This window comes from Indicator indicator, chromosome 11 (genome assembly GCF_027791375.1).
Source record: "Indicator indicator isolate 239-I01 chromosome 11, UM_Iind_1.1, whole genome shotgun sequence".
Lineage (NCBI taxonomy): Eukaryota > Metazoa > Chordata > Aves > Piciformes > Indicatoridae > Indicator > Indicator indicator.
In genome coordinates this window covers 17929246-17956999 of record NC_072020.1, presented here as the reverse complement: position 1 = coordinate 17956999, position 27754 = coordinate 17929246, and the positions used below count along the sequence as shown (strand labels likewise).

General features: G+C 42.9%; 1 protein-coding gene across 3 annotated transcripts in view; it reads right to left on the bottom strand.

The window, feature by feature from the left end:
* Positions 1–2254: 2254 nt before the first annotated feature.
* Positions 2255–27754, bottom strand: part of VPS50 (VPS50 subunit of EARP/GARPII complex) — a 53403-nt gene continuing 27903 nt past the window's right edge. For 2 of the 3 annotated variants that reach the window (XM_054384748.1, XM_054384750.1), the window contains exons 19-28: positions 26392–26510; positions 24419–24525; positions 21094–21215; positions 18106–18186; positions 12658–12806; positions 10660–10756; positions 10362–10520; positions 9244–9365; positions 4012–4201; positions 2255–2640 (exon numbers count right to left, since the gene is read on the bottom strand). In XM_054384748.1, the coding sequence (XP_054240723.1) occupies positions 2521–2640; positions 4012–4201; positions 9244–9365; positions 10362–10520; positions 10660–10756; positions 12658–12806; positions 18106–18186; positions 21094–21215; positions 24419–24525; positions 26392–26510 (1266 nt within the window). In that variant the 3' untranslated portion in view covers positions 2255–2520. Of the gene's footprint in view, positions 2641–4011; positions 4202–9243; positions 9366–10361; positions 10521–10659; positions 10757–12657; positions 12807–18105; positions 18187–20057; positions 20115–21093; positions 21216–24418; positions 24526–26391; positions 26511–27754 lie in introns of all 3 variants that reach the window. The other variant, XM_054384747.1, reaches the window with a different exon arrangement.

Here is a 27754-nt window from a genome sequence, read left to right as displayed (position 1 = left end):
GTGGCCAGCCCAGCCCTGAGCCTTGACAACAATGACATTGCCACTTCAGTCATCTGGGGGCTGGGGGAAGGCAGCTGAGTCAGAAATGAGAATTCTGTGACACAGTGGATGGAAAACCCAATCTGGCTTCTGTCCTGAGTTACTGCAGGAAGTGAAATAACAGGGATTTGCCAATCCCAATCAAATGCCTTGATTATTTCCCCAAAACACTTTTTCCTTTACCTAGAAATCATGTTGAACATCACACTAAAGATGAGATCTCATCTGCAAGTGTCTTGCCTCCTTACAGCTTGTGGCTCTTCAGAAGTCTGTCTCCCAATAAAGCATCTCTCATTTTCTAAACTATCGTAGATAGCATCACCTCTTCTATAGCTGGGGAGTGAAGCACCGGAAAATCCCTACAGAGATGTTTTTCCCTATAAGAAGATCCTGTCTAACCCAAACCATGCTGTGATTCTATGATTTTCCCCATTGTTTTACCTCAGTGTTTACATGTTTCCTTCTGAAAGCTCAGTGAGCACTAGCAAAAGGGGAATAAAAAATCAAACATACTGAAAAACAAAGGAAGCCTGAAGGCTTCAGGGGAGTGAGAGATGCTCTGTCAAACCCACTTCTAGGACAAACAGGCAGGCAAGCAATTCTGCTTTGCTCAGCATCATTCCATGCTCAGGTACATTCCATGGACCAGTATAGGTTAGGGACTGCCCTCTTGGACAGCAGCTCTGGGGAGAGGGGCCTGGGGATCCTGATATAGAGAATGATGACCAAGAGCCAACAATGTGCCCTTGTGGCCAAGAAGGTCAAGGGCATCCTGGGGTGTATGAGAAGGGGTGTAGTTAGTAGGTCAGAGAGGTGCTCCCTCTCTACTTTGCTCTGGTGATGCCAAATCTGGAGTATTTGGTCCAGTTCTGGGCCCCTCAGTTCAAGAAGGACCTCGGGGAACTGCTTGAGAGAGTCCAGCACAGCGCCACAAAGATGCTGAAGGCAGTGGAACATCTTCCTGTGAGGACAGGCTGAGGGAGCTGAGGCTCTCTAGCTTGGAGCAGAGGAGCCTGAGGGGTGACCTCATTAATGTTGATAAAGATGTGCAGGGCAGGAGTCAGGCTCTGCTCAGTGATGTCAAGGGATAGAACAAAGGGCAATGGGGGCAAGCTGGAGCAGAGGAGGTTCCATGGGAACAAAAGGGGAAACCTTTTCACTGTGAGGGTCCTGGAGCCCTGGAGCAGGCTGACCAGAGAGATTGTGGAGTCTTCTTCTCTGGAGACATTCAAAACCCACCTGGATGCCTTCCTTTATGACCTTCTTCAGGTGATCCTGCTCTGGCAGGGGAGTTGGACTGGATGATCTTTGGAGGTCCCTTCTAACCCTTACCATCCTATAAATAGTAAAATGATCTTAGTATCAGTTCAAAACTTCAGCCCAAACCCATTATTCCTGTTCCGTGGCATTATTGCTTGAGAAGAGGGAAGACTTGGCAGAGGAACCAAAGGGAAGTGATACTAGAGGACCAGGACTAATTTCTCTTGTTAATGACATTTTTGCATTGGTGAATTAGTAAAATAAAGTCTCACCAAGAAACTACATTAGTGTACAATATTTATTACCTTCTATTCATCTGAAGTTGATGAGTTTTGATATGACGGAATTAATTCTGAAATAGACATTTTTAAATACAGATGGAGGGGCTTTAAGATGAGCTGGTCTGCACTCTTGACCAGATGAAGATGAGAGGCTTTAAGATAAGTTGGCCTGCACTCTTAAACCACATGCAAAGCAGACATTGATCGAAGACTGGACATTGACTTCTGGCTCACACAGGTCCATCATAAAGCACAATTTCTGAGGGTGGAAGCCAGGAGGCAAGAAATCAACTAGCCCTCTTAATTTAAAAAAAAGAGCATCAACTGTATATTGAGCCAATGTGTTTCTGCTTTGGATTTTACTTACAGGATACAGCTTTGCAAAATATACAGCTCATCACCCACACACGGAGCATCCCTCTGCTGAGGGCAAGGGGAAAATGGAAGAAGAAGAAGAAATACAATGGACAAGAATTAGAAAAGTCATGGTTTAGAACATCATGCCCATATGGTAGAACATTATGCCCACATTTTACAACATGATGCCCATGTTTTAGAACATTTTGTCTATGCTTTAGAACATGATGCCCATATTTATGAACATGATGCCCGTGTTTCAGAACATTTTGCCTATGTTTATGAACATTTTGCCCATATTCCAGAGCATTTTCCCCATATTTTAGAACAGTATGCTCATATAGAACATTTTACCCATATTTCAGAACATTTTGCCCATATTTATGAACATTATGCCATGTTTTAGAACATTTTGCCCATGTTTTAGAACATTACACCATTTCAGAGTGTCTCCAATACTGGTAAGAAAGGTCATGCACAATGTTTTCGAAGAGAGTATTGTCATTAGTCTATGAGAGATCCATCTGCATGCTTCACATCAACAGAAGAAGGTACAAGTCACAAGGAAAGCAGCTGTCTCCAGTTATCTTTTAGGTCTGTCTATGTCATCAATAGCAGCCAGCAGCTTCTGTCTTGACTTTTTGTTGATGTGGGAACCCAGACAAACATTCACCAGGTTGGTCAACTGCTTAGTGGAATATTCCTGGCAAATGAAAGCAGATCATGTTATGCTAGAACAAAACAGCAAGCAAAGATAGAAAATGATTCAGCCCAGAAAGGTCCACACTGGGGACTTTTCAACTGACAGAAGCAGTCAGCACACCAGGGAGATTTAAAGTGGTACTGAAGTCAGGTCTGGAGAGTTTCCATAGTTGAAGCAGAGGACAAAAGTGTGTTTTGCTACATGGCAGATCCAAATGGAAAATGTTTGTGACTTAAGGAGTGTTGGACTCAGTTGACAGAAAGTAATTCTGGGAATATCTGGGAATATAAATCAATTTTTAATGCATTTTCCATTCTTGGGAAGGTGTGATGGGAAATACAAATGCAAATGGGATAAGCCTTTAACAGAGAGCCTTTTCCTAAATGCTAGGTCAGATGACGATGAGCTTTTTTAGTTTGACTTCTCATTCCCAATAAGCTACAAGATGCTTCTGAATACAGGGTCTCCAAACAAAGGGAGCTGAACACATGGTCTCTAAACAAAGGGAGATAAAGTATGATAAAGAAGGAGAAAATGGCAAAAACGTTAAGAATTCTTAACACCTGTCAAAACACCACGTTTGCCAGTACTACCTTTAGACCTAACACCAGCCAAACACAAATGAAGACTTCTGCTGGAGGACAAGGTTGATCATGATTCACTACTGTGAAATGAAGGAAGAAAAAGTAATGGATCTTATCCATGGAGCGTTAAAACTTAGCTTAAGCTACTCCTAAAGGCACAGTAAAACTTCATGGTGTGATTTCAAAATGTACTTCTTGATGTTGTAATAGAAAAAAGGTAGCAGTGAGGTGGGGGCTGGTCTCTTCTCCCTAGTATCAGGTGATAGAATGAGAGGCAATGGCCTGAAATTGTGCCATGGGAGGTTTAGGTTGGAGATCAGGAAAAACTTCTTTGCTGCAAGAGTGGTCAGGGGTTGGAAGAGGCTGCCCAGGCAGGTGGTGGAGTCACCATCGCTGGAGGTGTTCAAGAACTGTGAGGACATGGCATGTGGGGACATGATTTAGTGGCCATGGTGGTATTGGGTTGATGGTTGGACTCTGATCCTAGAGGTCTTTCCAACCAAAACAATTCTCTTGAGACTTTCAAGACCCATCTGGTTGTGTTCCTGTGTGACCTGTGCTAGATTCTATGGTCCTGCTCTGGCAAGGGGGTTGGACTTGATGATCTTTGAAGGTCCTTTCCATCCCCTAACATCCTACAATCCTATGATCAGGAACATTTTCTTCACTGAAAGGGTTCTCAAAGCTTGGCAGAGACTGTGCAGGGGAAGTGGTTGCATGGCCATCCCTGGAGGTGTTTAAGAGATGTGCAGACGTGGTGCTTTGGGCCATGGTTTAGGACTCTTACCCTGTGCTCTTTGATCCAGCATTCCATGTCATTCTCTGTCAGGTAGTAAGCTTTAATGTAGGTCTCCACAAATTCCTTATCTGGAATTGGCCTGATATCTGTTAACTTCTCCAGTTTCATCAGGAATTGTTGGAAGTCCAGCTGCATCAAGGCACGTCCTTCATTGCTGCACTTTTTCACATTGGCATAACTGCAAAGGGAAAGTAAAAATGAGAAGGGAATAAAAATTCATCTGCTCACAGTTGTTTCACTTCAGCCCTTCACACCTTAAGGAGGAATGTGATTATGGTTTTAAGTTAAAAACAGACAAGAACTCCTCTTAGGATATCAGAGGCAGAATTTTATTTGCATTAGTATAATGAGTTTTAGCCCCACTCACAGAAGAGAATCACAGAATGGTAGGGGTTGGAAGGGATCCCTGGAGATCAAGTCCAACCCCACTGCCAAGGCAGGGTCACCTAGAGAAGGTCACACAGGAACATGTCCAGGTGGGTTTGGAGTGTCTCCAGAGATGGAGACTCCACCACCTCTCTGGGCAGCCTGTTCCAGTGCTCTGTCACCCTTGAAGTAAAGAAGCTCCTCCTAATCTTTAGATGTAACTTCTTATGTTTAAGTTTCTGCCCATTACCTCTTGTCCTGTCACTGGGCACCACTGAACAAAGCCTGATCCTTTCTCCTGACACCCACCCTTTAAGTATTGCTCAGCATCGATGAAATCTCCCCTCAGTCTTCTCCAAGCTAAAAAGCCCAAAATTCTCTCAGACTTTGCTCATAAGAGATGTTCCAGTCCCCTCAGCATCCTTGTAGCTCTTTGCCATACCATCTCCTGTCCTTCTTGAACTGCACAGCCCAGAACTGGACACAGAACTCCAGATGTGGCCTCACCAGGGCAGAGTAGAGGGGGAGGAGAAACTTTGTTGACCTGCTGGCCACAGACTTCATGATGCACCTCAGGAGGCCATCTGCCTTCTTGGCCACAAGGGCATATTCCCAGCTTATGATCATCCTGTTGTCCACCAGGACTCCCAGATCCTTTTCCCTGCAGCTGCTCTCCAACACATCATCCCCATGGATCAGTACAGGTTGGGGGCTGTTCTTCCCCAGATGCAGCACAGAACCTCATTTTACCCAGTAATACTTAAAACCCCACTATGCCCCTGCCAAAAAAAACCACTAAATGTCATACACTGAATAGCTTAATAGAAGTGGGCTAAAGGCAATTCAGTCAGTGCTGACCAGCACATTAGACAATGGCTTTTGTCAAGTGATGATGACCACTGAGGTCTGAAAGGAAACCTGGCAGCTTTAGGAATGGTCAGCAGGAGCTCAGCCAACAGTGGAAGGCACAAAGCCGTTTGTTATAAACAGCCAGATGACAAAGGGTGGCAGCTCTGGTTAATCCCTGTGAGAGGTTAATGTTTTAATGAGAGGGCTTTGACAGAAATCTAGTGTGAAGCTTGAGTTCAAAGAAGAAAAGACAGGATGAGCTTAGGGCAGGGTAATACCAGGAAGGCTTGCAGCAGGGTGATAGATCACAAATGAGGACAATGATCTGTGGAGTTTTTCAAATAGGTAAGAAATTGCATTTGTCAAGATCCAAAGGAAAGGATACTGCAGTGCCCCTCACAGTGCCAACTCCAGCTGTGTACAGGGAATAAAAAAGCTTTGGTCTGGGACACAGTGTCTATCAGTGATAGACTCAATTCAGCCCACCCACAGGCTGCTGCCACAAGCAACAATCCTGTCCCACTGTTTCCACTCTTGCTCCAAATTTAAAGCAAGCTTGGTCTGCCACTGGCTCATGATGATGTTGATCCTAATTATTATACATGCCCCAGATCACTGAAGGTCCCTTCCAACTCAAACCATTCAACGACTCTATGTTGCAGGTAGTGTGCAGAAAGAATGCGTAGAATGCAGGAAAAAACACAGAGGGAGGGGCCCAAGGCATGAGCACTCTGGAGCTGAGTTGAATCATAGAATGGTTTGGGTTGGAAGGGGCTTTAAAGGATTGGGTGGTGATTCTCAATAGGATCTACTGAAGTTCTCCAAGAAGTCAGATAGGAAACAGGAAAGAACATGGAACTAGGGCAAAATGTAAAGAAAGATACAACTGACTGCACTGGAGATGAGTCTTCACTCAAAAAAGAGCCTGATGAGAGCAATTTCTGGCTAACTGGAGGAGAAACACCTCCTTCATGGCTTTTAACTCCATACCTTCATAGAATTCAGAGATCCAAGAAGTTATGAAGGTATGCTGGTTTGAGGCCAGCCAGAACATCTCTTGCCCCGAAAGGGACAAAAGAATGACACACGCAAACGGATTGGAGAGTGATGGAAAAGTTTAAATGGAAAAACGAATTGGTGAAGCTACAGAACACTACAAACTACAAAGCATAGTGGAAAAGAACATCCTAAAGCATACAGAATCCCCTCACAGGATTCCCAAAAGCTTCCCAGTCCTCCCTTCCTCCCACCTGAGGGTGTACCCAACCCCTCAGGGCTCTTCCTTCCCCCCCCTCCTACTGCTAGGCAAGTCTCAGGCTGGCCAGGTCTGAGACTGCCTCCCCCTCCATTCTCCTCCTGGCATTAGGCCTAGTCAGGCCTAAGAGGCCTTGAGGATACTCCCCCGGCATTACCCGATAAGAGAGGACATCTCCCATGGGAGCAGAGAGGGAAGAAAGAGGAAGAGAATGACTCTGCAGATGGCCTTATAGGGCGCAGGATTTATGGGTAGAAATACGCCATTTCCTGTGTCCACCCCTCTGGGTGGGCACCCAGGACACCAGAGGTGTATCTCATGTAGCAGTGGCAGGGGGCACCCAGCCTAAACTGCCACAGAAGGGATTCAGAGTCAGCTGTTCAGAACACCTTCACAGAATCATAGAATGGTAGGGGTTGGAAGGGACCTCTAGAGATCATCCAGTCCAACCCCCCTGCCAAAGCAGGATCACCTAGGGGAGGTCACACAGGAAGGCATCAAGGCAGGTCTTGAAAGTCTCTAGAGAAGGAGACTCTACCACTTCTCTGGGCAGCCTGCTCCAGTGCCCCATCACCCTCACGGTAAGTAAGTTTCTCCTCATGTTGAGGTGCAACTTCCTTCCCTTTCCCTGGTGGAAAAAGAAATTACAAGAAAAATAAAAGAATTGAGCAAGAATGAGAAATTACTTGGCAGATACTTGGAAGGAGATGATAATGAGCACTCTTTACATGCTTAAGAAAGGGCACAGGACACATCATAAGGGCAATGTATTCCCAGTCCATTCTGACCAGTCAGTGAAATGCTTAGGTCCAAGTAATGGTGAAGGTTTATGGTAAGTCACAAGTGGAAACCAAAACTGCAGCAGGGAGCAAGGCAGATAAATGATGATCTTCAGTGCTAGGAGTTAAGTGTTTCATGAACACTGAAGTCACCAAAGATGGAAAATGAAACAAGTCCAGAAGAGGCACAAGGACTGAGGCAGAGAAGGATGACAGTGTTATCCATTTGAACGGAAAAGGGGACAGGGGGAGAAGAAAAATGCTTTTGTTCCACTTCTTTTGAACTGAGCTATGATAAGGGGAAAATAAACTTTCAGAAAGAAGAGACAACTGTATAGGTCATGTGTCCTATGAAGGAATTGGGAAGCCACAGGGAGATCATAGCTGGTTTTAGCCTCCCTAAAGATGAAATTGATCCCTCAGGAGACTGTAAAGATGGCACAGAAAGAAATGGGCATGAGTTTTAAAATGAGGACTTGAGGGAAGCAGTGGAAGCTGATGATCCTCAAGAGACAGCTAACACTTAAAGAAGAAGGATATTGTTGAGGTCCTAAATTAGAGCAGACAGCAGGAGAGTGGGATGGGAAGGAGTAAAATAGGTAGTAGGGAGTACATAGTAAATATAACCAGGAAATAAATATGGAAACATAAGCAGAAGGAGTGGGAGACAGTACATATTCTGTGATGCAGAAAAAGTTGTGATGAGACCCCAGAGACATATCAAAGGGACAAGAACAGAAGAAGAAATGCAGTAGAAGAAAAGCCTACAACAGGCTACATACAATACTGCCTCTGAAACCACTGTGACACAGAGAGAGGGTGAAGGATGAGTAAGGTTTAGCAGCTCCTGACTCAGGTGCTTGAGCCTCTTTTGACTAAGCCAACTAAGAAATGTCTGTTTCTGAGCAGCTGGGAAAAATCCTGCTTCATGGCTCCTCTAACAGGAGGAGGTTGACAACCCCATCTTTCTGTCTTGTAAAGACAAATGCATCACCATAGAGATGCTGACAATTACACTGCAGCTTGCTGCTTTACTCTGACAGGAAATGATCCTTTTCAGACGGAAGGTGCTTTGAAAGAGAACAACTTTGATTTGAATGCTTCAATAAAACAATGTCATTTTAGGGATGTGGTTTGGTGGCAGTGGCTTAGCACCAGTGGTGGGTTTGTGAGCTCTAGGTCAGCAGTTGGACTTGGTGATCTCAAAGGTCTCTTCCAACCTCTACAGTTCTATGAATCTTCAGCAGTATCTTGGGTACAAGACCATCCCCTTTAGGTTTAATGCTGTACCTGACTCTGTGAAACAACTGCTAAGGACTGCTACTCTCATGAGATGCCACCTGGAGCACTGCATCCAGTTCCAGTGCCCCCAACACAAGAAGGACATGGAACTGCTGGAACATCTCCAGAAGAGGTCATGAAGATGATCAGAGGGCTGGAGAACCTCCTCTATGGGGACAGGCTGAGAGAGTTGGGGTTGTTCAATCTGGAGAAGAGCAGCCTCCCAGTATCCAAAGACAGCTGGGGAGGGACATTTGACAAGGGCTTGTAGTGATAGGATGAGAGGGAGTGGATTGAAGCTTGAGGAGGACAGATTTAGATTGGAGATTAGGAAGAAATTCTTGACACTGAGGGTAGGAAGACACTGCAGCAGGTTGCCCAGGGAGGTTGTGGATGCCCCCTCCCTGGAATGTTCAAGACCAGGTTGGATGAGGCCTTTAGCAAGCTGGGCTGGTGGGAGGTGTCCCTGCCCATGGCAGGAGGTTGGAACTGGATGATCGTTAAGGTCCTTTCCAACCCAAATCATTCTGTGTATCTATGAATCTCTGTTAAGTCTTAGTATTTTTTAAGCTCCTCAAACACATAAGACCTTACCAGTGCACTACAAAATTAGAACTTTCAGCTCCACAAAATCAACATTCTCCTTATAGAGGTATTTACCCCAAAGCAAAGCTTTCCTGAACTCCTTACCCTTCCACAAGAGTTCTGTTGGCCAAACGTATGCAGTGTTCCCAAAGGATGTTGGAGACTGGCAGTGGAATGCGGACTCGCTTGGACACCTCGGTCAACCTTCTGTTAAATTCTTCAAATTCCTGAGGAAACACAAAGGATCATCATTCCCTTTGCACAAAAGGGATCATTCTCTACACATCTCTGGCAACAACAGGAAATTAGAAGTGGGCATGAAAGAGAATAATGAAATATAAGAGCCAAGTAGAGAAGCCTAATAGGCACAGACTGTAGAGAGAAGCTTAAAGTGTAAATCAGAAAGCATTTCACTGCCTTGTGTGTAGAACCACAGAATCACTTTGGTTGGAAAAGACCTTTATGATCAAGTTCAACCATTCTCTAGCTCTACTTACTCTACTTACTATATGTTTAGCTACCATTCAAGGTTTAGACATGAAATTCACTAAAATTGTATGGTATCTTCCATCACCTCCATGTAGACAAAAAATCCTCACTGAAAACAATCTGATGGCAGCAAGAATAGTGAAACTTGGGGCAGAGCTTCTTGTAAGAACTCAGCATTTGTCAGGATGTTGCACTGCTCTGACCATGCTACTGCAACAGCTTTAGTCAAATATTATAGGAACTTAATCATAGAATGGTTTGGGTTGGAAGGGAACTACAAGATCACCTACTTCCAACTCCCTTGCCATGGGCAGGGACACCTTCTACTAGTCCAGGTAGCTCAAGGTCCTGTCCCTCCTGGTCTTAAAAGACCTCTAGGGAGGGGTCATCCATGGCTTCCCTGGGCAACCTGTTCCTGTCACTACAAGCTCTTGTAAAATGTTTATATAAAACTTGTAATGTTTGTAGCACACCATTTCCCAGAAAATACCTGAAGGGAGCCCACAGAAAGGCTGCAGAGGAACTTTTCACAAAGGCGTCTAGCAACAGGACTAGGAGGAATGGTTTTAAGCTGAGGGAGAGTAGGTTTAGACTGGATCTTAGGAAGAAATTCTTCAGTATGAGGGTGCTGAGACTCTGGAATAGGTTTCCCAAAGTGGTTGTGGATGTCCCCTCCCTGAAAGTGTTCAAGGCCAGACTGGATGATGTCTAGTTGAGAGGCTTACTGCCCTCACCTTTAAAAGAGCATCTACATAGATGTTGTGTTGTGACATGATTTCCTTCACATCCCATTTCACATTAGCCATGAGCAGCAGCATTTGTTCATAGTCAATGGCTTTAGCAGCAACAATCCAATAAACTGGCTTACGAAGTTCGCTGGCAGTTGACACGGTCTGAAACAGAACAGAAATAAAACTGAGCTCAGTAGATGTCTGGCTAATAAGAGCAATATCTAACTGTGCTGTACAGGTATGGGCACCATATTGTACAAGTTTCTGTTTGAAAATCAGCTGGGAATGATGCAATCCTGACCTGAGAGTAGAACTGTTGAAGAAAAGGCTTCTTAGCAGCTGGCATCACTGCATCGAGATGAGGCTGAAGAAACTCAAACTGCTCAGCCAGAAATACCCTTTGAAAGCAAAAAATCTGAGTGTGAACCAAATGCAACATTTGGCAGATCTCTGTACAACTTTTACACTTTGGCAATAACAATATGGAACCTTGGAAAATTCAGTTGAGAAGGACCAAGAACCCTATCAAGTTCTGTGCCAGAACATCAATAAGTGGTCTGCATTCTGACAATTTTAAAATATGACTGCAAACAAGAAAATGCTTGAATAAAGAGACTTGATTATCAACAATGAGTCTTGAACATCCACAATTCTTATTCCTGTTTTACTCAGGAAGCACTGCAAAAGTCTGAGCCCATGGCTAGTAAAAATCAGTGGAGAAGTGTGCACTTATTTCCATACTGCTGAGCAGTCAGCACTGATATTAATAAACCCATGGCAGAATTCCAAACTAAAATTCCTGATTACTTATATAGAAGTGAATCTTTGAAAGACGTCATAGAATGGTTTGGGTCGGAAAGGACCTCCAAAGGTCATCCAGTTCAACCTCCTCGCAGTCAGCAGGGACAACCTTCATTCAGAGTGTTGGCCAGCCTCACCTTGAATATCTCCAGGGATGGTGCCTCAACTCTCCCTGGGCAACCTGTTGCAGTGTTCCAGCACCCTCATGGTGCAGAACTTGTTCCTCACATCCAATTTAAATCTGCTCTGCTCTCATTTCAAACCATTGCCCCTCATCCTGTCCCTGCAGGCCTTTGCAAACAGTCCCTCTGCAGCCTTCTTGTAGCCCCTTTCAGGCACTGTCAGGCTGCTGTTAGGTGTTCCTGGAGCCTTCTCTTCTGCAGGCTGAACACCCCCAGCTCCCTCAGCTTGTCCTCTCAGCAGAGCTGCTCCAGCCTCCTGATCATTTTCTTGACCTCCTCTGGACTCACTCCATCAGGTCCATGTCCTTCCTGTGTTGAGGGCTCCAGAGCTGGACACAGCACTGCAGGTGAGGTCTCCCCAGAGCAGAGGGGCAGGATCCCCTCTCTCCATCTCTGGCCATGCTGCTTTTGATGCAGCCCAGGCTGCCATTTGCCATTGCTGGCTCATGTCCAGCTTCTCATCCACCAGCACCGCCAAGTTCTTTTCTGCAGGGCTGCTCTCAATCTCATCACCCCTCAGCCTGTTTTGATATCTAGGATTGCCCTGATCTAGGTGCAGGACCTTGCACTTTGCTTTGTTGAACCTCATGAGATTCTCCTCAGCCCACCTCTCCAGCCTGACCAGCTCCCTCTGGATGACGTTCCAGCCTTCATATGAGATCAATTTTTTTCCCATTGGTAGGATTTGTTAATAACAATTTTACAAGTAAATAAATTTCTAACTAAGCATATGTGAAGGCAAAAAAAAAAAAAGCTCCTTTCAGATAAATTTTTATTGACACTTGAATCTCTAAGTGCCAACTTATGTGGACAAAAAGCCCATCTCCTACTATTATTTAGACCAGTAAAACCACTTTGTAAATTTGGGGTTATTGTCTTGGTACAATCTCTTCTTCACAGGTACACAAAGAACATCACAACCCAAGCCATCCCAACATGAACTAAGCTGTTTTGAGTCTCAGCCATCACCCTTTGAGTGCTTAATAGAAGGTTTAAATGAACCATACAGATTAAATACTCCCAGCAGCCCCTTTAAAATTAAACTTTTTTTCCTGTTAGATTTGGCCTTGTCCTGCTACAAATTACTGGGCCAGCTGCAGTCAATTTTCACTGCTTGTGCTTGCAGGTGCTTTGACCAGATGGTTAAGCTCCACTACCTTTAATTAAGAAATTATTTCTTATATTCCTATTTAAAATCACATTGAGAATTAGAATTATTTGATCTCTCAAGAAGGTCTTTGGCTTGTAAACACAATCTCTTAAACAATCCATAGCTTGCAGTGACCACAAAATGCAGTGTACAGCAAATAACCTACAACGATTCTGTGGCTACCACTCTCTCAGCCAAACCATAGAGTGAGTTGCCAGACGTCAAGACTACGAGATGACTGAGATGTGGGCTTGGCACCTTCTCCTTTCTCTCTTCAGCAGCTGTGAGAGTTCCTGTGGGATCAGCAGAGACCTCCTGAAACAAAGAATGAAACAAGTGAAAAACCACAGCAAGAGCAAGAACGGCTCCAGCTGAGCAGTTTCTGGTGGCAAATAAGATGAAAGAATGTTTCTAATTCTGAAGTGTAATTTAAATCAAGCCTGAATCAAAAGAGAACCACAGAGTTTTCTGTTTGAACAGGGTAGTGGTCAAATAGGTGAAAAAGAAAATAGATCACATCATGTAAGATCAGTATCTACCTCAGGAAAGCCAAAATGTCAGAGAACAGACTTCTTACTACACGTTGACAACAAACTGCCTACTGGGAGACCAAGTTCTCACCCTGGGAATATTATCTGCAACCTGGCAGCAACCAAATAAGGAGGCAAGGCAAGGGAATATTATTTGTGCATGGGGTTTACGGCTTCTGTGAGCTGTGACTGACTGAAGTAAAATACAAATTATGTTTTTAAATGAGTTATCATTCCAGTTGCAAAAATGAAATGAGAAAGAAAGAAAAGAGAACAACCAAGAAAACCCAAAAAACCAAAATCAAACCAACCAAACAACAAAAAAGCCACAGAAAACCCAAACCAAACCAACAACAATAAAATAACAAACAAAAAACCCCCCCAACGAACCAAAAAAGTTAAAAAACACCGAACAACAAAAACCTGAGCAAAATGGGAAAAAAAAGAAAAAGAAAACAAGAGGAAAACGGGGAAAAAAGAGGGGAAAAAGTTAAAAAATAAAAATGGAGAGAGGATCTCTCCACCTCTACACTCAAGTAATGCAAATGCAAGTTCCAGCTAGAAGAGGAGTACCAGAAAGAAGACACTCCCAAAGCTATCATACTGGACTAAGCAGGTACATGAGTGGACAGCCTCTGAAGGTTACTTAGGTGGCTGTCAGAACCACATCAGGATGTGAAAACATCACAGAATCATAGAATGGGTTGGGTTGGAAGTTCCAACCCCTCTGCCATGGGCAGGAACACCTCCTACCAGCCCAGCTTCCTCAAGACCCCAGCCAACCTGCCTTTGAACACTGCCAGGCTTGCAGCTTCCACGACTCCTCTGGTCAACCTGTTCCAGTGCCTTACCACCCTCATGGGCAGGAATTGCTTCCTGTCTCATCTCAATCAAGCTTCTTCCAGTTTGAAGCCATCACCCCTCATCCTGCCACTCCATGCTTTTGTCAAAAGTCCCTCTCCAGGTCTCCTGCAGGCCTCTTTCAAATCCTAGAAGGCTGCTCTAAGGTCTCCCCAGAGCCTTCTCTTCTCCAGGCTGAACAGCCCCGACTCTCTCAGCCTGGAGGTGCACCAGCCCTCTGATCATCTTCATGGCCTTCTCTGAACCCACTCTAGCAGTTCCATGTCCTTCTTGTGTTGGGGACTCCAGAGCTGGCCCCAGCACTGCAGGTGGGGTCTCAGCAGAGCAGAGGGGCAGAATCACCTCCCTCTACCTGCTGCCCACACTGCTTTGGATGCAGTCCTCTTGTCCTTTCACTGGGCACCACTTAAACATGCTTAATGCTTAAACATGACATCTGTGGCTGGACTCAAAAAAGAAATTGGCATAATTTTCAGGCTGTTGTAAATTTGGGCGAAGATGAAGCTAAAAACATGATAATAAATAAAGCAGCTTTGCCGTTTGCAGGGATTTTGTTGGGGTTTTTTCCCCAAGTTAAGAAAAGGCACTGCAGGGATGGATCAGGTGAAAAAGAAGACAGACAGGGAGGTTTATTCTGATAGGAAACCATCTGACAGGGCCAGCGTGGAGATAATGCAGCAATTAAAGGCAGGACAGGTGAAAATGGTTTATGTCCAAATGTGTGAGGTCTTGGTGAGAATTTAAGTGACACAGAATGATCAAAACTTCCCTGCTACAGGCAGAGCAGCACCAGAATGTTTTCACTGCTTGGCTGAAAGCCAAGACTAAAGTGACACTAAGAATACAAGACAACTGGGAAGGTAATAGTGTCCAAGCTGTTAAAAATGGTGTGAGGTGTGGAGGAATAAAAAGATCACAAGTTCCACTTTAACTATTTTGGATTTTAGTTGACAGTTGCCTCCTGTGATGTGACAGCCCAAGGCAACAGGGAGGTGGAATTGTTAAATCAGAAAGGCTCACTAAGTTCTGCAGCTCCCAAAGACATCAAACACGAACAGAAAAATTGGTTACAGCAGATGGAATGAAGTGAAGTCTAAGAAAGAGAAGTTCTTACTACCAAGAGTGAGGGAATCTTCAGCCTTCTGGAAAAAAAAATGTAATAGGTTACAGATTAGAAAGTGGATTGAGTAGGGAGCCTTGAAGGATCCTCAGGGAGCCTTGAAAGATCCTCAGTGTGCGAGAGTTGGGGCTGTTCACCCTGGAGAAAAGAAGGCTCTGGGGAGACTTTGGAGTGGCCTTCCAGTACCTGGAGGGGGCTACAAGAAAGCCAGGAAGGGACTTTTTACAAGGGCTTGTAGTGAGAGGACCAGGGGGGGATAGATTGAGACTTGAAGAGGGCAGTTTTAGACTGGAGATTTGGAAGAAATTATTTCCAGTGAGGGTGGTGAGACACTGCAACAGGTTGCACAGGGAGGTTGTGGATGTCCCCTCTCTGGAGGTGTTCAAGGCCAGGATGGATGAGACCTTGAGCAACCTGGTCTAGTGGAAAGGTGTCCCTGTCCATGGCAGGTGGGTTGCAAGCAGTTGATCTTTAAGGTCCCTTCCAACCCAAACCATTCTATGAATGGGATTTTCAGCAAGACCTGCTGTTGCTTCCCAGGTGCTCAGTTGTGACCCTGTGGACACTTGCACACCTCTGGGATTACAAATCAGCCCAACTGTTGAGTGCCCAGCAAGAAGAGCCTGAAGTGAGTAAAAGGAGATGGCTCAGTGACTGCCAAAGAGAGGCAAAGCAATTGCCAAAGCCCAGTAAATGTTTCAACTAAATAAGCCAGAAAACATCAGGAAATCATACCAATCTCCTGGGGTCATACAGTCAAACAACAAAAAAAAAAGAAATGGTGTGAAGAGCTCCACATGAATAATGGAAGGAAAACAGCTGCAGAAGTCCTAGCAGGTTTTCAAAGTGTTTGTCATATCCCAAGTTTCTTTTGCATACCCGAAGTTCTCTTCCACCACCAAGCAGTTCACACAACACTGCAAACATCACTGCTATGGATGTTGTACAAAGTTTGCAGAGAGAGGAAGAAAAAAACCGACAAATTCTTTTTTTTTTTTTTTTTGAGGATTTTTTTTCCCCTGAACAAGTATTCCCAAGGTTATTTGCTCCAAAAATCTCATTTTTGGAAGAAGCAGCAGCATCACTTAAGGCAGCTATTTGCCTACATTTCTTCCTCCTTTCAAATCTTAGCTGGAACACAGCTATTAATTTCAACTGATGCTAACATTATCTATAACAGCATTGTTAAATAACGGAGGAAGGAATTCCAATTTACTCCTAGAAATTACTTTTTGAATATTATTTTGACTGATTAAAAAAAAAAAAAATCAAGGCTACGAAGCACTGCCAGGAACTGTGAGTACAGAGTAAAGTTTAAAAAAAATCAATTCCATCACTTACCATTTTTCCATAACCTTTAACTGATTCATTTGTAAGATCTTCCTGGAATTAATATTTATTTCTGAGTACCCTGCTTTTGAGATGAATATCAATATGACTGTTTTCTCTGCTTCCCAGAGGCCTGGGGTTATTAGTTATATCATGCTCCCTCTACTGACTTTATAAGAAATGTCCCCAAAACCCTTCAAGAAGCTCCTCTGAAAGTTTAGGATTCCATATAATACCTGAAGGAATTAAAAAGGCATTAAAATACAATTCTGTGGAAGGCCAAACCCTTATGAAAGTCAGAGTAAAGGTTATGTCTTCTAATTCTAAGGGAGAAGTCTTTAAAACAAATTCTGCCTGCAACATCCATGGGGAATTAATTATTACACAAGCCATTTATGATACTCTGAAACTGAAGCAGGGGAGATGTAGGTTGGACACCAGGAGGAGGTTCTTCACAATGGGAGTGGGGAACTACTGGAACAGGTTCCCCAGGGATATGTTTGAGGCCTCATGCCTGGAGACATTCAAGATCAGACTGTGTGGCTCTGGGCAGCCTGATCTAGTTGGAGGTGTCCCTGCTGACTGCAAGGGGGTTGGACAAGATGAACTTTGAGGGTCCCTTCCAACCCAATGCAATCTGTGACTCTGGAAATTTCTTCAAAATGTTTCAAGGGGTTTATATTTAAGTGGGAAAAAAAAAAAAAACAGGCATTGCCATTTTAGCACAGTTCTTAGGAATCTTTCTTTATAAGCTCTCCTGCTCAGTTGAACCCACAAAATCTATCAATGATGTGATATGAAGGACAGTTATCTACTAGTAGTGTGGCACAAGCACCGTATTTACTTTTCACAGTTTGAAAATAACTCAAGAAGTGGTCAACAGAATATAAGTTATCATGTAAGTGAAGGAATGTTCCCCATAGTTCAGAAATGACTTAGCAAAGGACTTGGTAAATTACTTCTATTACCTTGTAAGACCTACATGATCAAGGCTCCCTGCAACCTGCCTTTCAACGCTTCCAGGCTTGGAGCCTCCACAACTTCTCTGGGCAACCTGTTTCAGTGCCTCACCACCCTCATGAGGAAGAATTGCTTCCTAATGTCTCACCTCAGTAGAGCTTCTTCCAGTTTGAAGCCATTACCCCTCCTCCTATCACTCCATACCTTTGTCAAAGGTCCCTCCCCCTCTCCTGGTGGTCCCCTTCCAATGCTGGAAGGCTGCTGTATTGTTTTGCTTTGGGTTACTTTAACAAAACACCTTCTTTAATAAGGACAATATTGGATAACAAAATGGCCCTATTACATGAACCAGATTCACAGATTGCATTGGGTTGGAAAGGACCCTCAAAGGTCATGTCCAACCCCCTTGCAGTCAGCAGGGACACCTCCAACTAGATCAGGCTGCCCAGAGCCACATTGAGTCTGATCCTGAATGTCTCCAGGGACAGGGCCTCAACCACATCCCTGGGCAACCTGTTCCAGTATTTCACCACCCTCATTGTGAAGAAATTCCTCCTGGTGTCCAACCTAAATCTGATTTAAACGCATCATTCTGTTGTCACATCTAGCAAAACCCAATGAAGCAGTTTTGTTGTACGCTAGAAACTACTGATTTCCAACAGTAATATCTATGTCATGATGCACTATGAAGCTAAACCTTTGTCCTTCTGCTGTATATAAAGATAAAAATCAGAAAGCCGTGATGAAATACAATTCCTGGATGTCCTCCCCAGAACTCTGTCCCACTGAGCATTAACAATATCCAGGTACTCACCAGATCAATCAGACTCTCCTGGATTCTGTTCAGTGTGGTACGTAATCTGCTGCTACTGAGGCCCAGACCTGTTGATTCAAACTGGAAGAAAGAGGTTCTATTTGGGAAGGGAAAACCCATTGGTTTAAAACTTTACAGTGATGCAGCAACACCTTGAGTTTGTAAACATGAGCTACATTTTCCTTACATTAAAATTTTAGCAGATAAACACAACCATACAAAATCAACAGTGGTCACGGCACTCAACACTGCACTGGTGTGAACAATGACCCATGTACCTTGCATGAAGATGACAGCTTACCATTCACACCAATAAACAACCAGTATCCAGGGTTTTCAAACACTGGAGGCGGTTGAATCCCTGTCTCTGGAGGTGTTTCCAAGAGGCAGAGATGTGGTGCTGAGGGACATGGTTTAGCACCAGCCCTGGTAGTTCGAGGTTGGACTCTTAAAGGTCTTGATCTTAAAGGTCTCTTCCAACCAAAATCAGTCTATGATTGTTATAAAACTGTATTTGGGTGTAGGACTCCAGAAGTTCTCATCTGGGTGATGAGCCCAGAGTGGTGTACCACGATGTCCCCACCAGGGCTTGCATGCACACCACAAGCAAGCCAAATGGTCTTGACTCCTCTCTCAAGCTGTACTAGTCTTTATTAACTAACTTGAATAAGCAAAGTTATATCCATTGATCTTTACAAAACAGTCATTTTTAGTACTGCTTAGAAAGATCTCCTTGAGAAATGTGTCATCATCATGTTCACAGCAGAAAGTATTATGGGGTGGATGCTCAGCTAGAATAAATCAATACAGCTCCACTGATGTCCTGGTAAATGCAATGAATTATACCAGCTGAGGGGCGGATTCCACATGCATCATTATTGTGGCTACTTACCTTCCACTTTCAGTTTTAAGAAAAGCACAGAACAAGTAAGACAAAAAAAGCAGTGGAAATGGGACAGCTAAAAAACACACATTTATGTCAAGAATCTGAGAGTGTTTGAACAGAGTTCTGGTATGTGATTCACACCAAAAGGCAATTTACTGAAGAATATTTAGAGTATTGTTGCGCACTGTCTCTCTGGACTTCCTTCAGTGCACTAAATCAGGGAGGCCATGTCATCTCCTCCACTCCTTTTCAATATGAAGTGGTTATCATTTAAATTCCCATTTACTGCAACTAACCTTTCTGACTTTAGATGTCCATCTCCCCAGTCCTCCTACAAATTCAATGAAAATTTTCATCTGAGCTGAATTCCCACTGGATGTACACTCACTGGATCCAAGTGTTGGTGATAGCATTTTCCTCTTACTCCTTAACTCTCCCTCTCTCTCTCTGTTTTTCCCACTCCTTTTTCTTCCCTTTTTCCCTCTGCTCTGGTTCATTATCAAGAGTTTTCATTGGCTCCAAAAAACCAAACTCATCAGTTGTTTGGTGTCAGTTCACCTTTATTTACTCTAAGGGAATTTTTGAATAGTAACGTGATCTTCCCTGCTGCCCAGGGTTGCCTCAAGACAAGTTGCTCCATAATTTGAGAGGAGGAAAAGCAGCCTTAACTGAACTGGCAATGAGCTCTTCATAATTAATCACCCTTTTTATGTGTGTCCTAATTTACATATACAACATAAGCACAACATTCATAAAGAATTTTAACCACTTAAGGAAGTTATATTACCAATATATTTTTTCAGGCTCCCATTCGATGTTATTTTGTACATAAAAATCAACCAGAAACACTCTCAGTGGTCTAAATCACATACCATCACCCATCTCTACTTTCTAAAAGTTCAGAACCACTATGGAGAGTGAGGATGTTTCAGCAGCATTACAAGAGGGTGTATTGCATTCATATACCCTTTGTAAGCATCAGTGTTTCCCATGGAAAATCATCTGCTGAAACAAAAATTAGACACAAACATCACAACTTTGACTACCCATCTGCTGTAAAATTTACCTGCCTAGCACTGGGCTGTTCTCTGTTAGAAGCAGAGAGGGAGGAACTCAGGATGGGCTTTAAAAAACACAAAATGGGAGGTGGAAAATAAATAAATAAATGAAGAAATGCAACATGATGTGAATACCAGAGCAGCAAATTAAGCCAATGGAAATCAATTATCTTAAGAAGAAACAAAACAACAAACCCCAAACCTGCCCATCTTCTAAACACAAATTGCAAATACATTTGTTCTGCCAAAGAGGACAGCTCAAACCCATTTAGAACCATGTGTTGAGCCTGAAAATCCATTAAAATTTGCCAACAGATGATGAGGAATTTAGAATCCCACAATATTATTACTTGTGGAGTAATTTCAGGGCCAAGAGAAGAGTAAATTGGTTTCACACACAGCTTTTCCTAAATGCTTTAAGACAATTCTGTTGGAAGCTGATCTATGTACAGACATTGCCAACAAGAATAGATTTCAATTACAAGATCAATCCCAACCCCCTTGTTTTCATTAATGTAATTAGTTGGATAGCAAAATACTAGACCTGAAAAACAGTATTTCAGACCTCTTAAACTTGAGTTACTACTTAGCCTTTGTGCCCTGCCTGTCCTCTTCCTTTCTGCTATTCTTGTCTGAGTTAGAGAAATGCACACAGGAAAATTCAATCACCTCATATTCCCTTGGCTTCAAACCACCACCCTCCTCCTGCAGACTGTTCCTTTGCTCTCCACTTTCTGCCACTACTTCCAGGTATTTCAGGTTGTCTTTCCTCCCTTTCAAAACACTGCCAGAAAGAGAGGACAGAATCTATTCAAGAAAACATGATAGGATTCATGTCCCAATGATAATGATGCTGCCAGTAGTTATTCCCCTTAGAGCTGATTTAATCAGCCTTTTGTTCCTCCTGCATTCAAATCTAACCCATTGCCACTAATTTTTCTGGGGATTACCTATCAGGTAGCAAATTTTAAGTGAAATGATCTCATCTGTGCTCTCATTCTGAGTGTGCAGTGGTATTTGGAAATGGAGAATGTTTCTACCTACCGTGTCATTGCGGCCAAAAAACGTATAGACTGCGTACAGGTAGTAATCAAAGAGCTGGGACATGAAGTGGATCACATCAAATGCAATTGGCTTAAGAATATTCATCATCTGCATGTACTTCCCTGAAAAATCAAATAGACAACATTAGTTTCCTCAGCACAAGTGCTGCAAAGGGAAGAATGAGTCTGACAAACTCCAAACCAGTTTTACAAAGTTTATTCTTTAGTCTGGAATATTGCTTAACAACAACTTTGTAACCTCTCAGAGATGGGGAGGTTTGGAAATAAAGCTAAACGTGATGAAGGGGAATTGAAGGGGACCTACAGTAAGGCTGGGGAGAGACTGTCTAGAAGGGCTTGTAGGGACAGGATGAGGGGCAATGGTTTGAAATTGGAGCAGGGGAGATTTAGGCTGGACATTAGGAGGAAGTTCTGCATAGTGAGGGTGGTGGAACACTGGAACAGGTTGCCCAGGGATGTGCTTGAGGCCTCAGCCCTGGAAACATTCAAGATCAGACTCAATGTGGCCCTAGGCAACCTGATCTTGCTGGAGTTGTCCCTGCTGACTGCAGGGGGGTTGGTCAAGATGACTTTGAGAGTCCCTTCTAACCCAGTGCAATCTGTGAATGACTAAGACACCACAAATGCCTCAAGACTTCTCCCTAATGTGGATGTTAGTCTGTATCAAAGTGTCTTCAATCATTTGCCTTCTGGTATCAAATTAAAAATACACAACTTTCTGGATCCTCTACAGATTTCTGCTTCATTAAAAAAAAAAAAAAAAACAACTCTCCCTGGAGTTGTTCAAGGCCAGCAGCCTGGAATCTATGAACATAGGGCACAGCTCTTTTCACAGGGTCATACCAAAAGTGTACTTCATGCAAACCCTGCTCAAACTTGACACACTGCTGGTGCTATTAGCATCTCTAAAAGCACAAAGAATAGCTAATAGTATCAGCCAGCAATTTTGGAACCAAAATGTAAATGCAGTTCACCCAGCACATAGGAGATACCAGATCATTTAACAAATTGCCATATTCTAGGCATGTTTTGATGTGATAGGTTGGAAAAAAAATGACAGGAGGGTGCTAAAATAATTCCTTTTTCCTGTAGTCAGCAACAGTGTTTTTCAAGTTAATGCTGTGCCCAGCAAAGTCTTTACCTAATCGATACAGAAAATGTTGGTTTAAGCAAAGAAACTGGATGACGAAAGAAACAAAATTAGCTTTTGGTATCAGAGGGAGTTATTTGGATTTTTTTTTTTTAAGCAGTTGTGTAGGTCAGTAAAAATAACTTTAATTTATGAAATAAATGCTACAGCTGCATACCTGGGAAGATGATAGAGCATTATTATGGTAACAATCAAGCAATAACCTGACATTGCTCCTTTCCAGGTTTCCATCTAGCTTAGACTCCCTGCTTGGCTATCATGCATCTGTGCCCCAGTTTCCTGACACACAGAAGCATCTGTTTTATTATTTTGGGAGATTTGACACAGGTTGCAACACTTCATCTTTGTACTTAAGCCCAATTGCTAATTCTAGGCTTAATTATTAATGTTTTGACCCACAGCATTACAAACAAACTGAAAAGCAGGCTTGAAAATTTCAATTTGTCTTCCAAAAAGGGAAAGCCAAATGAAGCCAATTCCAATGCAGCCCAAGGTGGATATTTTCAGATGTTTGGGAAGGGACGGTGCCCAAATCAGAGCAGCTGTCACCTTCCTATGTGCTATCTGAATATTCTCTATTGCCACAAGCTGAATTTTTCCACTTACTTGTGTGGTAAACACATTTTTAAGCTTGCCTGCAACCCATGCATGATACAAGGGTGATCTGTCACATTCTGGACTGCTAGATTTCCAAATATCTGTGCAGCTGGTAGGAATATTCAAGGTAATCCCTCAGGCAGTATTTTATGTTTTTCCAAAGGGCTACATGCTCTACACTGCCCAAGTATTGTCCCTACAAAGATCTTCTGATGCCAAGAACATTTCTCTATTGCTACATCACTCAGCATCTTGACACAACACAACACATGTTCCAAGAACATTTCCTCCTTGTTGCACTAGCAGGATGCCAACTTCTAGCTTCTAAACATTGCTGCCTAGATGCACTAAAGCTCCTATTTTGGGTGAAAAAGGGAGATATGAGAACATTTCCAAACAGCAACAACAGCCCAAATCCACACTGTGCTAGAAACTTTTGAAAACACCACTTAAAAGATTTTCAGCAACTCAAAACAGTTTGACTTGCTAGAAGCTCTTTGTTAATAGCTAAAATTGCTGAAAATTTGCCAGGTTCTTTTTGAGAATTTCCAGCATTTTTTTTGTCCTTAAAGACAGTAAGTTGAGAGCATTCTCTATCAGATTAATCCACATCAAACTTATTCACATAATTAATAAATTACTAATAAATAAGGAATTAATCCACATAAAACAAGCCAGGTAAATAAATACATAACCTGCTGAATAATCTATAGTTGAGTTTTAGTGTCTCTGTGGTCATTAGTAAAACCATTTCCTAAATTCCAAACATACAGCTTCCTACAACAGGCAGTAGGAGCTAAACCACCACTTACAGGGAAAAAGTGAAAAGCTCATTGTAATTAGACCATTTTGAAAGATTTTTGGTTTATTCTTGAAGCCCATAAGGCAGAGGGGTTGGAACTAGATATCTTTAAGGTCCCTTCTAACCCAAACCATTCTATGATTCTGTGCTATGTAACCAATCATTTAATTCAGCTACAAGATTTCTGCTGGGAGATTCGTCATCACCATTATAATTTTTTTTTTTTAAGTTCATGGGGTTGAAAGCAAGCAAAAGCTTAGAAGTTTCTTCCTGCTTTGGCAAGTGGGTCGGACTTGATGAAGGCTCAGGGAAGACCTTATAGCAGCCTTCCAGGACCTGAATGGGACCTACAAGAAAGCTGAGGAGAGACTTGGTACAAGAGTTTGTAGTCACAGAATGAGAGGGAATGGCTTTAAAATGGAAGAGGGGAGATTGAGACTGGAGATTTGGAAGAAATTCTTTACAGTGAGGGTGAGGAGACACTGGAACAGGTTGCCCAGGAAGGTTATGGACAACTCCATCCCTGAGAGTGTTCAAGGGCAGGTTGGATGGAGCCTTGAGCAGCCTGGTCTAGTGGAAGGTGTCCCTGCCCAGGGCAGGGGGGTTGGAACTAGCTGATCTTGAAGGTCCCTTCCAATCCAAAGCACCCTATGAATCTCTGGATTCCAACCCCTACCGTTCTACGATTCTATGATACCCCAAAAAAATCCACAGCAAATTCACTAAAATAAAAGAAAGTGCAACTGTTCTACATACCAACAAGCCTGATTACATTCAGTGTAGTGTTTGTTAAGATGGGCGCATTGACTTTGTTGAGGTTATAATCTGATCTCTTTCTGCTCCTCAGAGTTTCTCGAGAAATACTGAAGAAAACAAAACAAAACACAGCAGAAGTGACAACCTCTCACATTCCAGGACATAAAAATAAAATGTAGCAGCAAAGAAATTCTTCCTCCCCAACTGCTTTCACACAGAAGTATGACTTCCAGCACAGTACTGTACTTATGCCAGAACATAATTAGGTTAGGATTCTAACATTTAAAGAAAGAAGCCTGGACTAATCTACATAAAATTGTGCTAGGGAAAGGAGCTTCTGAGTTGTAGCCTGCAGGCCTCTGTCTGGCTTCAGTAATCACTTTAACCACTCTGACTCAAGTTCATAGTTTAGGAAGTAAAGAAAATTAAACCAGGAGCAGACTCCCAAAATACAGCTGGAAAAGGCTATCTGGAAATGGAAACAACTTAAGGAAGATAAAACTAAAAAGGCATTTGAGTTTTCATTAATTGCAGTCCTGTGAGAAGCAAGGAACTGGACTCAATGATTCTTACAGTTCCGTTCAAAACCTGCCTGGATGTGTTCCTGTGTGACCTTCCTTAGCTGATCCTGCTCTGGCAGGGGGGTGGGACTGGATGATCTTTTGAGGTCCCTTCCAACCCCTAATATTTTGTGATTCTATGATTCCAACCTAAGATAGTCTATAATTCTAGAAGAGAACCTTTCCAGGTGCCACCCTTCCAAATGATACTCTTGCCAAAAATTCAGAATGCTTCCATTTCACAGCACAAAGCTTTGGACAGTGACTGTGGTTTGTTCTGTTAATTTTTGTCACTTGTTTTAAATGAAGTAGTTGCCCAGGGAGGTTGTGGATGTCCCCTCCTTGGAGGTGTTCAAGGCCAGGTTGGATCACACCTCGAGCAAGCTGGGCTAGTGGAAAGTGTCCCTGCCCATGAGGGGCATTGGAACTAGATGATCTTTATGCTCCCTTCCAACCCAAACCATTCAATGAATCTATGTCTTATGAATACATGCTAACAATATTTTATTCCCCCCCCCAAAAGAATTATTTTTAATTCAAAACCATACACAGATCATAGAATTATTTGGGTTGGAAAAGACCTCCAAGATTGCTGAGTCCAACCATTGACCTAACTCCACCATGGCCATTAAACCAGCAGCTCCCTCAGTACCCTTGAGTGTTTGCCTCAGAGACTTGTGTGTAAGTTCCTCTGCTCTGAGGCCAGTGATGGCTTCCTAATCCTCTAGGTGCAAGTAATGCCAACCTGCTTCACAAAATCTGAATGCACATCTAGGCACCACGGTGCCATAGACAGAAATTGGTACTTCAGATCCTTTTACAGGCTACAGAGTTGGCTTTTGTTTACAAAATTATATATAAATAAAATATTTACCTTTGTATTCATCAAAACAGAGCATGTATATTCATGTGAATCTCTCTTTGTGTGTACTGTATGTATACACTAGTAAAGAAAAGAGGATTTAAAATTCAAATAACTGCTTTCAGTCTATGGAATAATTCAATTCTTTGTTAATCTGCAGAAGTTTCCTGTTCTGCTAAAGCTTTTGTCTGCAAACAACTGCATTTGACACAACAGAAATTATGTATGTGCACAACAGCACTTGTAGAAGAACCTTTAGTTACTGTCTAATGCTTGCTGATCATTTTCGCACTACCTGCTTCAGGCAGCCTTCATCCTCCTTCAAATTCATGCTTTCCAAAGTTTCTGTCTGCAGTAATGATGACCAATTTATCCTCCCTCTCTATTCTGGTGGTCTAAGTGCTGAGCATTTCTGACTGTGCAGGTAGCACAAAGACCATTTGGTTATTATCCCATTGTCACAGAGCACAGACTAAGCAGAAAATGAACTAATTAGAATACTGAGATGAAAAGCATGTCAATGAGACCAAGGGCTCACACAGTCTGGGTACCTTTTCACAGGGGCATCTCCTGTCTGCTCATCCACATAATCTCTTTTCAGCTCTTCAGGAACATCACTGTCACTGTCATACTCTTGATAAGCACTTTTTTCTTGTTCATCTGATTCATACTGTTAAAAAGCAAAAAACCAAAAATTCAACAAAAAGAAAATTAAACTAATCCTTACTATGAGAAAAAAAGCTGAAGAAAGAATTATTCATCAAAAGAATAAACAAAAAATATTCTAATACAACTTTTAAGAGAATGGTACAAAGTTTTACATTAAAACATAACTGACCAGTACTAAAGTTTGACAGAATTCTGAAAACAAAAATAAAGTTCTTGTTCACTTTCATTGCAGATCTCACCACAAAGAAAGAGTCCTCAGAATCTAAATTACAATTAAAAGCTGCCTTACAAACATTAGATAATCTAGGTGTGAACAAATACAACAGAATCATAGAATCATAGAATTGTTTGGGATGGAAATGACCTCCAAAAGTCATCTAATCCAACCCCCCTGCACTCAGCAGGGACATCCTCCACTAAAGCAGCTTGCTCAGAGCCTTGGCCACACCTTGAATATCTCCAGGCATGGAACCTCCCTGGGCAACCTGTTGCAGTGTTGCAGCACCCTCATGGTGCAGAACTTGTTCCTCACATCCAATCTAAATCTGCTCTGCTCTCATTTCAAACCATTGCCCTTTGTCCTGTCCCTGCAGGCCTTTGCAAACAGTCCCTCTGCAGCCTTCTTGTAGCCCCCTTCAGGTACTGGCAGGCTGCTGTTAGGTCTGCCTGGAGCCTTCTCTTCTGCAGGCTGAACAGCCCCAGCTCGCTCAGCCTGTCCTCCTAGCAGAGCTGCTCCAGCCCCTGACCATTTTCATGATCAAAGAACCAAAGAATGCACTGGTTTGGAAGGCACCTCTAAAGGTCACCTAGTCTAACCCCCTTGCATAAGCAGGGACATCCCCAGCTATAGATCCACAGGTTTTGTCTGCTCTGTTCTGCTGCTCCAAACACTTCTGCTGTCATTGTGGGGCCATTCTCTGTGGACATGCAACTATTTTGGTTCAGACCTAAAGCCATTTGATTAACAAAATGAGAAATCTAAGGGCTCGTGCTACTGGAGCTGAAGATCTTGGAATGAAAGTTACATTGAGATTTGGGTTATGTTTGCAGATCTGTGTGTCATAGAATCATAGAATGGTCTGGATTAGAAGGGACCTCCAAGGGTCATCTAGTCTTTGAAGGCTGTTATGTGATGATTATGAAACTAGTGAAGGCTGGAAGAAACAACTTGACAATGCAGTCAATGATCTTAGAGGTCTTCTCCTAAGAAAACAATTTTATGATTCAATGATTCTATTTACTGAG